The 13523-nt window shown below is 55.7% G+C and overlaps 1 protein-coding gene across 1 annotated transcript in view; it reads right to left on the reverse strand.

Moving 5' to 3' along the window:
- FOXO6 (forkhead box O6) overlaps positions 1-13523 on the reverse strand; it is a 20850-nt gene that overhangs the window by 1314 nt on the left and 6013 nt on the right. The window contains exon 2 of the mRNA XM_029945841.1: positions 3-558. Coding sequence (XP_029801701.1) covers positions 3-558 — 556 coding nt within the window. The remainder of the gene's footprint in view (positions 1-2; positions 559-13523) is intronic.

Consider the following 13523-nt stretch of genomic DNA (forward strand, 5'->3'; position numbering starts at 1 on the left):
GCCGTCCAGCAGGGCCTCAGGCAGCCCCGCGCCGCCCCCGTGCAGGCCCAATGGGCCCCCCAGCTCGGCCAGGCGGGGCAGCTCCCCGGGGCAGCGCGCACCCAGCGCGGGGGACAGCGCGCTTGCCGGGCTCGGGTACATGAGCGGGGACGAAGGCGCCAGGGCCTCCAGGGCCTCGTCGTCCTCCAATTCGGCCGCCTCCCCGAGCAGGGGTCTCCCGCCGCCGCGGAAGTCAGCCCATGCCTCGTAGTCATCGCTGGCGTGGGAGGCCGGGCTGGTGGCCCACTTGGCAGCGGCAGGCAGGGGCCCCGGGGCTGGTGCGCCTGGGGGACTGTCATCCGGGCTTCGCTCAGGTGCCTGCAGCTGCTTCTTCTTGCTCGCCTTGCCCTTAATACGCAGGAACTTGGCCCCGTTGTCCATGGACACGGCCCTCCGCCGCGGGGTCTTGCCTGTCTTTCCGCCCTCAGGGTTCAGCATCCACCAGGAGCTCTTGCCGGTGCCCTCGTTCTGCACGCGGATGAAACGGGTGTGCAGCGACAGGTTGTGCCGGATGGAGTTCTGTGGCCAAACACAAGGACATGGGTGGGGGAGTGGGATGCAAGGAGACCATGGGAAAAGAGTTGGAAGTGATGGAAAGAGGCGAGGAAGAAAACAGAAAAGCGAGAGAAGAGAGGAGAAGGGCCAGAAGAGGCAATGGGAGGAAACAGAAATGAAGGGTGAATAGGGTCGGGGTGGGGGTGGGGAGAACAGGTGTAAGTACCGGTTGGACAGGAATACCAGCCTTTTCTACCCCAGGACCGTACCACTCTTCCCTCTCCCGGCACACCCCACTTCCACTGCCACCCCACTTCCACTGCTCGGAGGGTGGGGCTGGAGCTTTGGGCCTGACCTTTCCCCAGGAGGCCTGACCGAAACCCTGAGGGCTACTACTCTTAAGGAGTTGAAGCAGGGCCTCCTCTCCCCAGCTCAGCCAAGCCCCGCCTGGGGCTAGCCAGGCTGCCAGGGCCCCCCAGCAGATTATGTAAGGGCTCAGGCCTCCGTGGCTCATTTGTCTGCCCCCTCCCTCCCCGGCCTGGCATGGCGCCAGGAGCCCGAAAACCCAGGGCTCCAGAAATCAATCTCGCGGTGACTGATTAAGCCCTGTTTAGAACTAATTGCTCTTTCGTGTGTGGGGAGAATAAATTACCTGCTTTAATTTCGTGTCTTTAAAATGCAACTGCAGGTAGAGAAGACTGTTAACCCTTTGCTGGGAGGGCCTGGCCAGGGAAAGCAGACTAGGCTGGGTGGGGGCGGGTCCCTGAGGTGGGCAGAGGCCTGAAACTCTTCCAGAATTCCCCCCAATTCTTGTGAGCTCCTGTGAACTCTAGAAGTCTTGGATTCCAGCAAGTCCCTCAGAGCACATCCATCAGCCCTGGGGACCTCAGACCCCACCTCTACACAGTGCGCACCTTAAGGCCAGCCCAGCTCTCCAGCCTGCCCCCCTTCCAGACCACCTGAAGTACAGTAGCTCTACCTCCAAAGTCCTTTCCTGGTGGCAGCTTCACAAAGTCCCCACCATTTGGGTGGCAGAATCCCCATTTACGACAAGAACCCCAAGGCTCAGAAAGGTGAAGTGGCTTGTCTAAGGCTACACAGCCCTTTCAGGTACCTCCCTGGGCTCTGCCTCTGCCACCCCTGCACACACTCTCTTCTAAATGTCTGCTGTGCCAGCCTCTAGCGCTCCCTATGTCATAGCCTGCTTTTGCAAAGTGGGTGGGGAGGATTGTGGGGAGGGGACCCCAGCTCAAACGACCTGGCTCCTCAGAGGCACCCAAAGGAGTAGAACTTATGCTGAGCGTGGGGGCCCACCACCTGGTGGCCTTGACCTCCGGACTCAGGCACTGTTGTGGAAACAGTGTGGACTTGGCTGTCAGAAGGGCTGGCCAGGATGCCTGGCTCTGTGACCATGGGCTATTGACTCCATCCATCTCTATGACCTCAGGGCCTCAGTGAACCACTCCAACAAAAATGGGCACCATTCAGTAATCACCTCGGAAAGCTGTTAAATCACTACCTGACGTCATGTGTGTGGGTACGGTTTGGTGAATGCACCAGGTGCTCATAAACGTTGGTTAAAGCCCTTACTCTGGCCAAAGGACCACATTTAGATCCCCCAACAGACCTGCTCTGTCTCTACCTCCTTAATATCCTGTCCTGAGCATAACTGTGCTAGGCACCAACAAGTCTGGGAAGCTGGCATTACCCCATCGCGCTGTACCAGGGAACAGAGGCCCAGAGGCATGATGTAATTTGCCCAGGGTCCCACAGGCAGCAATGGCAGGTACTACTGCAGATCTAGCCAGTCATGAACCTAATTATAATTCATTTGTCCGCCCAGCCCCATAACCACTGACAGGTGAGGGCCCTCCCTCCCGCCTCCTTCCCACCAGCTCCAAAAGGCAGGGTCCTTCCTGTTATCCAGGGTAGGCTTCCACTCCCACCCCAGTCCTAGGAACTGACCTGACCCTTCAAACCCTGTTCCCCGCACCCTCCCCAGTTCTCTATCACTGGCACTTTCTGGTCTTGGCAGGTGACAGCTCCAAGGCCCCTCCCAGCGTTGCCCTGCCTGGCTTCTCCTGGGACCCTGAGAAGAGGGGAGCTAGATAGACCCCCAGGGAACCAGTGCTCCCTTAAGTAGATACCCCCTTCCCACTCCCTTACACCTGGCTCCCTAGCCCCTCCCCCACACCTGTTTTCAGGGGCCTCAGGGGCCTCAGTTCTCCCCATGGGACTGTCTGGCTTACCAGAGGCTCCACCTCCTAGCCTCTCCAGCTGGAGGTTGGTCAGGCATCATAACCCTTTATCAATGGATCAATGTCACTATGCGTCGGCCTGGTTCTGAATGCGGGGGGCGGGGCAGAAGGAAGGACATTGCCAAGTGCTGGCACTACTCAGTACCTGCTTGTTCAGCCCTGGGTGTTTTAAGTACTTTATCTCACGTATTCTTTCAAACTCCAGCCACATCCGGGATTGTGATCCCTATCTCAAGATGAGGAAAGTAAGGCTCAGAGAGGTTAAGGAAGCTGCCAGTCACACAGTTCAAATGGCAGAGCCAGGTGTTGATTTCAGGTTAGTTTCACCTCAAGACTAAAGGAGGTCACATTCCACCAAGGGAGACAGAAACGAGTCAGGGAATTTCTAAAGAATCTTAGAAAGCCAGTACTCCAGTGCTTCTCAAACTTTCCAAGTAAACTATCCCTAGAAGATAGCAGCAGGGGAAGACTGGGGAGGCATATCACGAGGTCAAAATTTCCTAAGTCTCGTGCTTCATTTTTAGCATGCAGGGGGATTTTGCATTGTACTTCATAATGCATCTAAGTTTCATGAATATAAAAACCATGTTTTCGGGGCACCTGGGTGGCTCATTTGTTGAGCGTCCACCTTCAGCTCCGGTCATGATCTCACGGTTCGGTTCAGTTTTTGGGTTTGAGCCCCACATCAGGCTCTGTGCTGATGGCTCAGAGCCTGGAGCCTGCTTCAGATTCTGTGTCTCCTTCTCTTTCTGCCCCTCCCCCATGCATGCTCTGTCTCGCTCTGTCTCTCGAAAATTAGTAAATGTTAAAAAAAAAAAAAAGAAAATCATGTTTTAGATTCTTTGCACCAAGAGCAAATGCTCCGGGCCTAGGATGCTTTGCTCCCTTCCCTACTTTGTTCCGTGCCTGGCCAGGTATCCCTGGGGGCTTGAGCCCCAGCCTGAAACCACTGCTGGCCCAACCTAGAGAGAAGAAAGGACCTGTCCAAGGTTGCCCAGGACCTGGTAGCAGAGCAGGGATTTGAGCACAAACCTCCTGGCCCCCAGCATTGTGCCCTTCCCACTCTACCAAGCCTCGCCTGGGTAAGCCTGTCCTTCTCTCCTGGCCCATCTCCCCACCTGGACACCAGTGAGATGTGCCAACTGTCGACACTGAAAGTTCTTGAAATCATCCAGTCCAGAGGTTGTAAAGTTTTTTTTTTTTTTAATTAGTGGAACTCTGTTGGTACACGGAATCTAGTGCAAAAGTGAGTGTTACACACTGAAGCCATGAGGGGGTGGGGGCAAGGTGCCTGGAGTTGGGGGGGCTCAGCACCTCCCAGAAAGCCAGGCCCCTGCAGAGGGGATTCTGCAGGCCAGATGGGGCAGTTGAGAAGGCTGCCATACCTTGCTCAAGGTCACCAGCTCTGGGCCACCAGGTGGGCTCTGACTGCGGAGCTGGGTACCAGATGCGCACCAGGGCGGTGGCCCCTGAGGAAGTCCTGGCCCTGAAGCCCTGTCTGGCTCCTCAGGGCCCAGCCACCTGGTACCAATCAGAGCTCCCGGCCAAGATCCAGGGGCAAAGCACAGATCACAGCTCACCCACAAGGCCCCCTGGGAGGCCAGAGGCCACGGAGGAGGTGAGGGCGGTAGAGGAGGGAGACGCCTCTGCCAGGCAGCAGTAACCAGGGCTCCCTCCTGGAGTTGCCTAGCAACCTGCCACCACAGCCACAGCCCCAGCATGCCCAGGCTCCCCTGTGGCCAGAGCTGGGCCTGGCTTCTGGGGCCTCCCACCTCCCACCTCCATGCAGGCCTGGGGCAGGTTCACAGAAGGATTGATCCCATTGATTTGGGAGGGAGGCCATCACAGGGCAGAGGGAAGGGATGGTGGGTTACATCTACGCCCATCCCACTCTCCCTCAGAGCCCAGGCTAGGGTGGCTGGTCCCCTGGGGTTTCACCCACCTGGGAGAGGAGGCTGCTGCAGGGTAAAGTACCTTGACTCTGGTGTGAGATCTGGATTCCAGTTTGGGCTCCAATACCCATGGGTGGTACAAGCTGAAGTACCTTGACTCTGGTGTGGGATCTGGATTCCAGTTTGGGCTCCAATACCCATGGGTGGTACAACTCTGGGGCAAGGTACTTTGGACCTCTATTTCCTCAAACAGCAACCTGCTTACATGCTTGCTTCCCTAAAGCCCTCCACCACACAGCAGTCACAGTGATCCCTTACATAACTTGGATCACGTCCAGTCCTTCCCAGAACCCTCTGATGCCCCCACCCCCGCCACCATCTCACAGTAAAGAACAAAGGCCCTGACATAACCCACCTTGACCTTGCCAAGACCTTCCATGACCTCAGACTCCTCCCCTAACACTGTCCTGCTTGATCCCTCCCTACTGTTCCTTGAACCTTCCAGGCACCATCCCACCCTGGGGCCCCTGTCTCGGGGGAAAACTCTTCCTCCCGATACCCACGTCAATCTCGCATCTCTTCTGAGTCTGTGTTCAGATATAACAATTATACAAAAGATTTTTTGCAGTGAGGCCCATCCTGACCACTCTTACCATTTGTTCCTCTTCCCTGCCACTTTTTGGCCCGCTTACCTGCTCTAAATTTTTCTAAAGCAATGATCACTAAATTAATAGATAATTTATATACATATATACACATTAATTAGTATCTCAGTTATACATAAATGTATAATTTATACTTGGTATTTACTTTTTTATCTTTTTTACTTCTTTTGAGAGAGAGAGAGAATCCCAAGCAGGCTCCGCACGGTCAACGCACAGCCGGAAGGTGGGCTCAAACTCACAAACTGTGAGATCATGACCCGAGCTGAGATCAAGAGTCGGATGCTTAAGCAACTGAGCCACCCAGGTGTCCCTGTACTTATTATCTATGGTCTGGTTCCCTCACGTTAGAATATAAGTTTCATGAGGGGTTTTTGTCCATTTTTTCCTGTACCCCATGTGTTTGATACATACTAGGCATTCCATAAATGTTTGTTGAATGAATGAGAGATATAGTAAAGGGGGGGGTGGTTAATACTGTGTTGCAGGGAGAATGAAAGGAACCTGGGCTGAGTAGCTGGCACATGACTGGGGCTTCCCCAACCTGGGCTATGAGAAGGGAGCGTGGTTAGTGGTTAGAACAAGAGACTAGCGCGGGATGGAGCAAGTCAGGAACAGTATGGATCCAGAAGGAACTGCAGAGAAAGATAAGGGCTTCCAAGAGTGATGAAGAAGGCCTCACAGGATAAACGTGCAGGATCCCACCCCAGCCCCAACCCTGCTCCGCCCAGACAGACCTGAGTAATCCAGGGCTTGCTTCGCCAAGGTTTCAGAGAGCCTGTCCCACCTGAGCCAGGAGACACTCCAATGGGAAGAGAACAACCTTGTCCTTGCTGACGGTGCCTCCCTCGCAGACAGGGTCTGATCCATTTGGCGGTGGCAGCTCATCTGTCCAGTGGGACACCCTCATCTATTCCCAGGACACCCTTCGCCCACAAGCAGTAATGCATTCATCTGACAGCGCGGCCCCATTTATCCAGCACACCAGTCCCATTTATCCAGCAAGTACAACCTCATTTGCTAACAGCACTCCATTCACCTGACGGGCCCCCTCATTTATCCAGCAGGACACCCTCATTTATCCTGCAAGTCGGAGTCTCTCCTGCCTGTGGTGGGCTGTGTTCTCTGGCGGTGCAACCCGACTGGCCCAGCAGGACGTCGTTTCTCCTACAAGTACTCCTCATCCCCTGACAGTACAACCTCATTTATCTAATAATGCGGCCTCACCTTGCCTCCAAGTACCACCTCATTCCCTGACAGCACAGCCTCGTTTATCTTCCACTACAACCTCATTTCTCCTCCCAGTACAGCTCCATTCTCTGATAGCTCACCTCGATCCACTGTTTCTCCTCCAAGCCGGGGCCCACCAGAGCCCTGGGGTGGGGGTAGGGGGGAGAATGTGGAAAGAGGGGCGCTCTCACAGTCCCTGGCCCCTGCCTACAGAGGGCTGCCTGGTGCAATGACTGTCCGATCTGCATGGGCCCAAGAGGGCCTTGAGTTCTAGGTGGCTCTGCTACCCAGCCACTTTCCATTCTGTCCCCTCTAGGGCTAAAAAGGGCTCCCGGGATTGACTTCCTTCAGCTCTCCAGTAGAGAAAAGATCCCACCCGATTTGATTTGTAGCTTTTGTTGATTTCTGCAGCATGGATACTCCCATCGCAGCCAATTCTAAGCTGCCAGCATGACATCACTGAGTATAGAACTGGGAAAAGTGTGCAGGACTGGTTCTTATGAGCTAGTGCAAGCCAGCTCTAGCACACCACTGACACGTGCTTCAAACACCCAGGCAGGAGAAGGGCATCACCTCCCACATGCTGGACCCGGGCTAGGTTCTTAGATATATTTATATTTCTTCGTTCAATTCTGAGAACCACTCTGCCAATAGGTACCTCTATGTCACAAAGTGGGTGAAACTGCGCTCAGGAGGGTTAAGGGTTAAATGACTACTGAGGCCACAAAGCTGCGAAGTTATGGAGCCAGGTCTGGGTCTCAGGGCTGTTGGATTCCAGAGCCAGGGCTCTTCCCACTCCCTCCCCATTGTGGCAGGGACACTGTCCTGCTGCCTACCCCAATGGCCATCCCTGCCTTGGGTCTCCAGTCCAAGCTTCCTGGCTTTCATCAGAGACAGAGGACCAAGTCTTGTGTCCACCACTACCCACCACAAGTCCAAGGCCACCTCCTGGCATTCCTGACACCTGGGGAATCCCAGGACCCTCCCGGGTCTAGTCCTAGATCTTGTGTCCATCCATCCACTCCCAAAGCCAGGTCTGGACATCTCTCCAGGTTTTATCACCATCTGAGATTTAGCTCAGCCATTCCCTCGAGGTTGTGCTGTCAGGGAATGAGGTGGTACTTGGAGGCAAGGTGAGGCCGCATTATTAGGAAGCTGGCCTTGCCTACCCAGTGGTGATAATGATCTAGATCCAGCTCCTCCACTGGGTACCTTCTTGGGCAGAGACCCCCTCTGGGACTGTGTGAGTTCTCTGAGCCCCTGCATGACTCATATTTGCCCCCCCCCTTCCTCCATGAAGAAAGGTGGAGAGCGGAGTGGGAATCCCAACTTCATCCATGTGACCTTGGGCCTCCCCTATCAAAGAGGGTAACAATCCTGATATTCACAGGGAGGGCTGGGACCTGGATGAGAGCCTACCTGTGAAGGATCTTACCCTCTCCTTGACTCAGAGCCCCAGAAGCAGCCCCTGTCCCAACCTTTATCCCAACCCCCCACTCTAGGGCCCCAGGCTGGCCAGCAACACATGCCTGTCTCAGAGCCACAGTCTCTCTGAGGGTCACTTGCTCTGCTACCTGGGCTAAAGCTGAGATGCTTAGGCAAGGCAGGCGTCTAGGCTGAAGGCGATGACTTGAAGAGGCCTGAGGTTGTGGGCAAATCCTTGGTAGCAGAATCTGCAGTGGAAGAGGAGTAGAGGGGCAGGTGGGGGCATCGGGGTCACGGGTGTCAACAGGTCATTGGGCTTGGGGTCAGCAGTGGAACAGAGGTGGGCAGCCAAAGGCCAGGAGAAACGAAATGTCCAAAGCAAGACGATGAGGTCAAAAGACAGGCCCTGGCATCCCCCACGCCTACCCCAGAGATAGCAGAGCCCATACACCAAGCCTGGGTACTGGCAACCAACAGTAGAAGGCGAAGCCCAAGTCTACTCAAAATCCCGTGGCTCCTCCTCACCTGTGGGCTTGGATCCCACCCCAGACTGACACACAAACCCCCGCCCCCAGGCTCTCTGACCTCATTGCCTGGATTGCCTCCAGCCCCTCTAGGCTCCAGCCCCCCTGGGTGTCTTAACACTACCATGCCTTTGCACACTCCCAGTCCCTTTGCCCCTCCTCCTCTCTCTGCTTGACTGGCCCCTGCTGCCCCGTCAAGGCGAGCTCTGTGACATCCTTCTAGTTCCCTCCGCACGTCCCAAAGGCAGCCGCTCCTACCTCCATGCTACTGCAGAAACACAACTACAAACAGGAGTATAACCGTGTGTGAGTTGGCCTCGCTACTTGAACTTTGCGGAGCAACCCTTGGCTCACAGTCAGTCGACACACAGGACAGAGCGCTGGGCAGCTGTGAACCACTCAGACCTGGCAATGGGGTGCTGTTTCTGCTCAGCCAAACTTCAGGCCAGAGCTCCAGGCCTTGCCTCCTCCTCCTCCTCACCCCTGCTTTCCCCCTCCAGCTCCAGCTGCCTCTGCAACCTCCCGGCTTTTCCTTAGCACTTCTGGGACCCTTGGAACAGTTCAGCAAAGCACAGGGGGGAAAGAAACCACTGTTTCCTGAATGTTCATTGTGTGCTATGCACCATGCTGCCACAACCCTTCTGATTGTATTGGCTTTTTAACAATCGTCTGAGTTGGTTTAGCATGCCTGTTTTACAGATGAGAAACTGAGGCTTCCTTAGACACGTGGAGCTGCCCAAGGTCACATGGTGTAACTGGTGGTATAGTAATTCACACCCAGGGACCTTGCTCTTCCTACCACCCTGAGATGCCTCTAAGGAGATGCCCAGGCCAGACAGAAGCTCCCAGGTGAGCCCCCCAGGGTAGGAGCGGGAGGGAGGGGGTGCTGTCCACACTGGCTCATCACCTCCTCTGCAGACTCTTGCCTCCCTCAGCCAAGATTTAGGGGATCCCTAGATGCAAAGCCATTCAGACCTCTGAGCCCTGTCCCCTCTGCAGGCAGCACCACCCTACAGCCTTGCCCCAGGCCCTGGGAGCAGCTGTGGTGACCTCACCCAGCCCTGCCCTGGGCCCAGCTCTGGGGAGGGCCCAGCAGCTGTGCCCCAGCCCTGTAGGCTGGCTCCTGGGGGTGGGGGGAAAGAGGAAGAGTGGGCACGGCGCCAAGAGAACCATCTGCTCTCCCAGGGGCACGGCCACCCGCACAGACACTGGCCTCTCCCCCAGGGGCTGCCCTTGGCCCTCTGTCCCCATGCCAAGGGACTCCAGGAACCCAAGGCAGCCCACCCAGACCGGGGCACCAGCCCTCATCTGCCATCTGTCTTCTGGATACTGAGAGGTCTTAGCGGGACATGTTGGAGCATGCATGTCTGCTGAAAAATGAACAACTGCTCAGGGTAAGCTCTGTGTGTAGAGGCCAGAGGCCAGGGCTGGCTGTGCTGAGCGCTGCAGGCCCCAGGCCCCAGCCTAGCTGGGCTAAGAGCCTGAGATCCCCCTGGGGGGGAGGGGGCCTCCATCCCCTCACATCTGCTCAGCTGGCAGGTGCCTCTGGCAGAGGGCAAGCCCCCTTCCCCCACAGCCCCAGCTCAGGTTACAGACCAGGCAAGGCCAGCAGAGGACAGGGGGAGGGGACAGACTGGGTGGAGGAGGCAACAGGGCATCCCAGAGTGCTGGGGGAGGGGAATTCGGATCTCTGGATGGGACAGAGAGCCAGAGAGGGAAGGGCCATGCCCAAGGTCACACAGCCTCCAGGTGGGCAAAAGGAAGCCTGCATCCTGGGTGCAAGGGTGACCTTGAGCAAGCCACTGCTTTCATCTGTGAAAATACAGAGCCTACAACCTGCCTGCTTCCCACCTAAGCCCAGAGGAAAGCTCTGCAGGGAAGAAAGCAGTGGGTCAAGCTAGGGGCGGGCTGAAGCTTAGACATCCTGAATAGCCCACACTTCTGGGATAGAAAGGGAGGCATCAGAGGAAGGACCTCCGGCCCCCAACACACACACACACTTTGCACAAGTCAGTTTGTCTCAAGGATCAGGGCCCAGGATCCCCGCCCTACACACCAGTGGGGAAGGGATTCTTTTCTTTTCTCGGAGCAATGTAGAGCAGTAATGATAGCTGCCTGGGCATAAGTCCCATCAGTATCCCACTCTCTAGAGGAGAAAATTGAGGCTCAGTTAAGGCTACTCAGGGCTAGGTTCTGCTCCTGCTGGCTGCCTCCAAGGCTCCCAGGCACACCACCTTGTCTCACTTCTAGGATCCTTAAGGGGCCTCACGCCTGCTTCTTGGATTCTTTGGGGCTCTACCCTCTAGGGCTCATCTTCTCCCCTGGACCCCAGGCCCAGGCCCACACTGGGTGCCCAAGCCAGTCTTTCCCCCTGTCCACGCCATCTTTGAATGATCTTTCTGCCTAAATTAATCCCCAGAATATCAGTGCCAGCTCCCTGGCTTGATATTCAAGGCCACTTTCCTTCAGACCCCAGTTTGCTTCCCCAGCTTTGAGTCCTGCTGTGCTCTGACCAACGGGGCTCGTCAAGAAGGGTCTGACCTCCTTTGTCTGGCTCCCCTACCCCACCTCCAAATGCCCAGAGCTCATCATTTGGCCTTCCCTCAGGACCCCCAGCAATCTACCCTGAATCAAATTCAGGAGTCCCCATCTTATCTCCCCAGTTTGACCTGTGGGCCACTCAAGGTCAGGGGGCCAGTCTGGTTCCTCTGAGCAGCACTGTCCGTGGGTGGCTTACACCTGTAATTAAAGTGAATAGAGGAAGTTGTCATCAACTTCTGAGGAGTTTCACTTCTGTTATTCATAGCAGGATACAGTGAAAGCCAATTTCTTTCTCCAGACTTAGTTTCCTCCTCTGCAAAACAGGGAAAGTCACAATACCAGCTTCACAGGGTGCTGTGAGAATTAGATGAAAGCATGTATCATGGCACCTGGCAGTTGAATCCCAGGCTAGAATAGTTCAATGTGGCTCATTCAAGGGTCAGAAGATGGGAGGCCTGAGTGTTGTGGTTGGAGGGATTGACTGGGACCAGGGGGCCAAGGCCTTGAGTGTCATGCTAAAGCTCCTGGACTGGATCCTGTAGGAACAGTGTACACCGGGAGCTATCGGAGAACGTGAGCTGTGACTTTCAGCTCCTCACTGGTCCAGTTCCAGAGGCCTGCTGAGTATTTACACCAACAGGCGTCCTCCCTCCTGCAGCCAAAGCTTCGCAGTGGCACAGGGTATCAGCTCCGGCTGCTAGTTCCATCCTCCCCAGCTACATTCTATACATGTGATTCCTAAGTGATGCTAAAGGAGTTGGTGCTGTGGAGCCAGGCCCTTGGACCTGACTGCATGGCCTTCAATTCTCTGGAGGAACCGAAACAGTGAGGAGAGGTGGGGGCTTCACCTAGGCAGTCTGCTTGGAGAAACGGGTCTACACTAGGAGCAGAAGGAGGGTACAAACAGGAGCCAAGGACACTACCATCTAAGGCACCGGCTCCGAATCTGGTCCATCACTAGACAGACCTGTTAAAATCAGAGCCACCGAACTACAACTAGAAACCGTATTATTTATTTAATTTATTTATTTATTATTTCTAGGTGACTCTGATCATCAACCAGGTTTGCCAACAACGAAGGATTTAAAATTCTCAGAGATGTGGTAGGGTCCAGAATCACCTGGGAGGCGGGTCCCCCCAAGCAACCAGCCTAGTTTCTGAAGGGTGTCACACGGGATCAGTCCATGAGTCAGTAGCTGCCTTGATGAGCATTTGACAAGGGCAGCAGGTATGAGGTGTGAGAGGTGGCAATGCATAGGCGTCCTGAGATCACAAACAGCTGGGAAAGCAGGATAGAGGGCAGGGCCTGGCCAAGGCCAGCTGAGGGCCCAGGGGTCCAAACAGAGCAGTTCAAGCTTGGTTGGCTCCCAGGGGAACTGAGGAAACCCAGAGGGTTCTGGAGCCTTGGGGCATAGGAGGGCTAGGGTGCGTGGAGCTGAGGCTGCTGCACAGCAGGGGGGGGGAAAACACGGCACGGATGGGTGTGTGTCTAAATCCAGGCTCAGCCTCATCCCAGTATGCCGCCCTGGCCCAGGAACATCACCTTTCTTGGCCTCCATTTCCTCAACTGCAAAATGGGGCTATTAACTCATATCTGGCAGGGTCCAGAGAGGATATAAAAAGAGAATGTATGTGAAGTGGCCAACTGCCTAGCACCCAGACATTAATTCTCATTCCCCTTCCCACCAGAGGCACCCCTCTTTAGAGACCAGAAAGGTTTCTCTGCAAAGAGGGAGGCCCCAGGGGGAGGGTGTGGGAGGCCCCTCCCCCACACGCCACCTGGCCCCCCTCCCACCTCCACATATGGGTTGGGGGGTGGGGAGAGGCAGCAAACAGCCAAACCCTCCCAAACAGGAGTTGGTTTCCATGGTAACCAGGGTGCCAGGAGGAAGGGGGGCGCTCCAGATCCAGCTGTCCCCCTGAGCGCCCTACCCAGGCCCTAGAGCGCCCTATCCAGGCCCCAGAGCCTTAGCTAATGCCCACCCCACACCCTACACCCCCCCATCTGCCTGTTCTAGGGGCCTGCTGAGACTTGCCATGCGCACTCCCTTCATTGTGCCTAATGTTCGCCACCTGGGTACTGCCAGGGGCAGGATAGGCCTCCATCCCCAAGCAGGAATCCCAAGTTTCAGTCCATCCACATCTGTAATCAATCATAGGAGTGCACCCCCAAATTAATCCTATCAGTATTTTGTGCCCTGGGTCCCAACTAACCTCTCATGGCTCCTAGAACCCAAGTGTGTGTCAGTCGTAGCCTGAAAGAACCAGGGATCCAGTTAAGGCCCTTTGGACACCAAGGATCAGAATGGGGGAAGAGCGCTGCTCCAGCTCATATGCACTGGACCATGTGCCCTCCCGGGTGCGCCGTGCATCACCCCTCAGCGGCTCCGACTCCACAGCTCCAGCTGACCCCAAGCAACTGAACTAATGATGTGGCGGGGGGGGGGGGGGGGGGGG

Source organism: Suricata suricatta, chromosome 8 (assembly GCF_006229205.1).
Source record: "Suricata suricatta isolate VVHF042 chromosome 8, meerkat_22Aug2017_6uvM2_HiC, whole genome shotgun sequence".
NCBI classification, from domain to species: Eukaryota; Metazoa; Chordata; class Mammalia; order Carnivora; family Herpestidae; genus Suricata; species Suricata suricatta.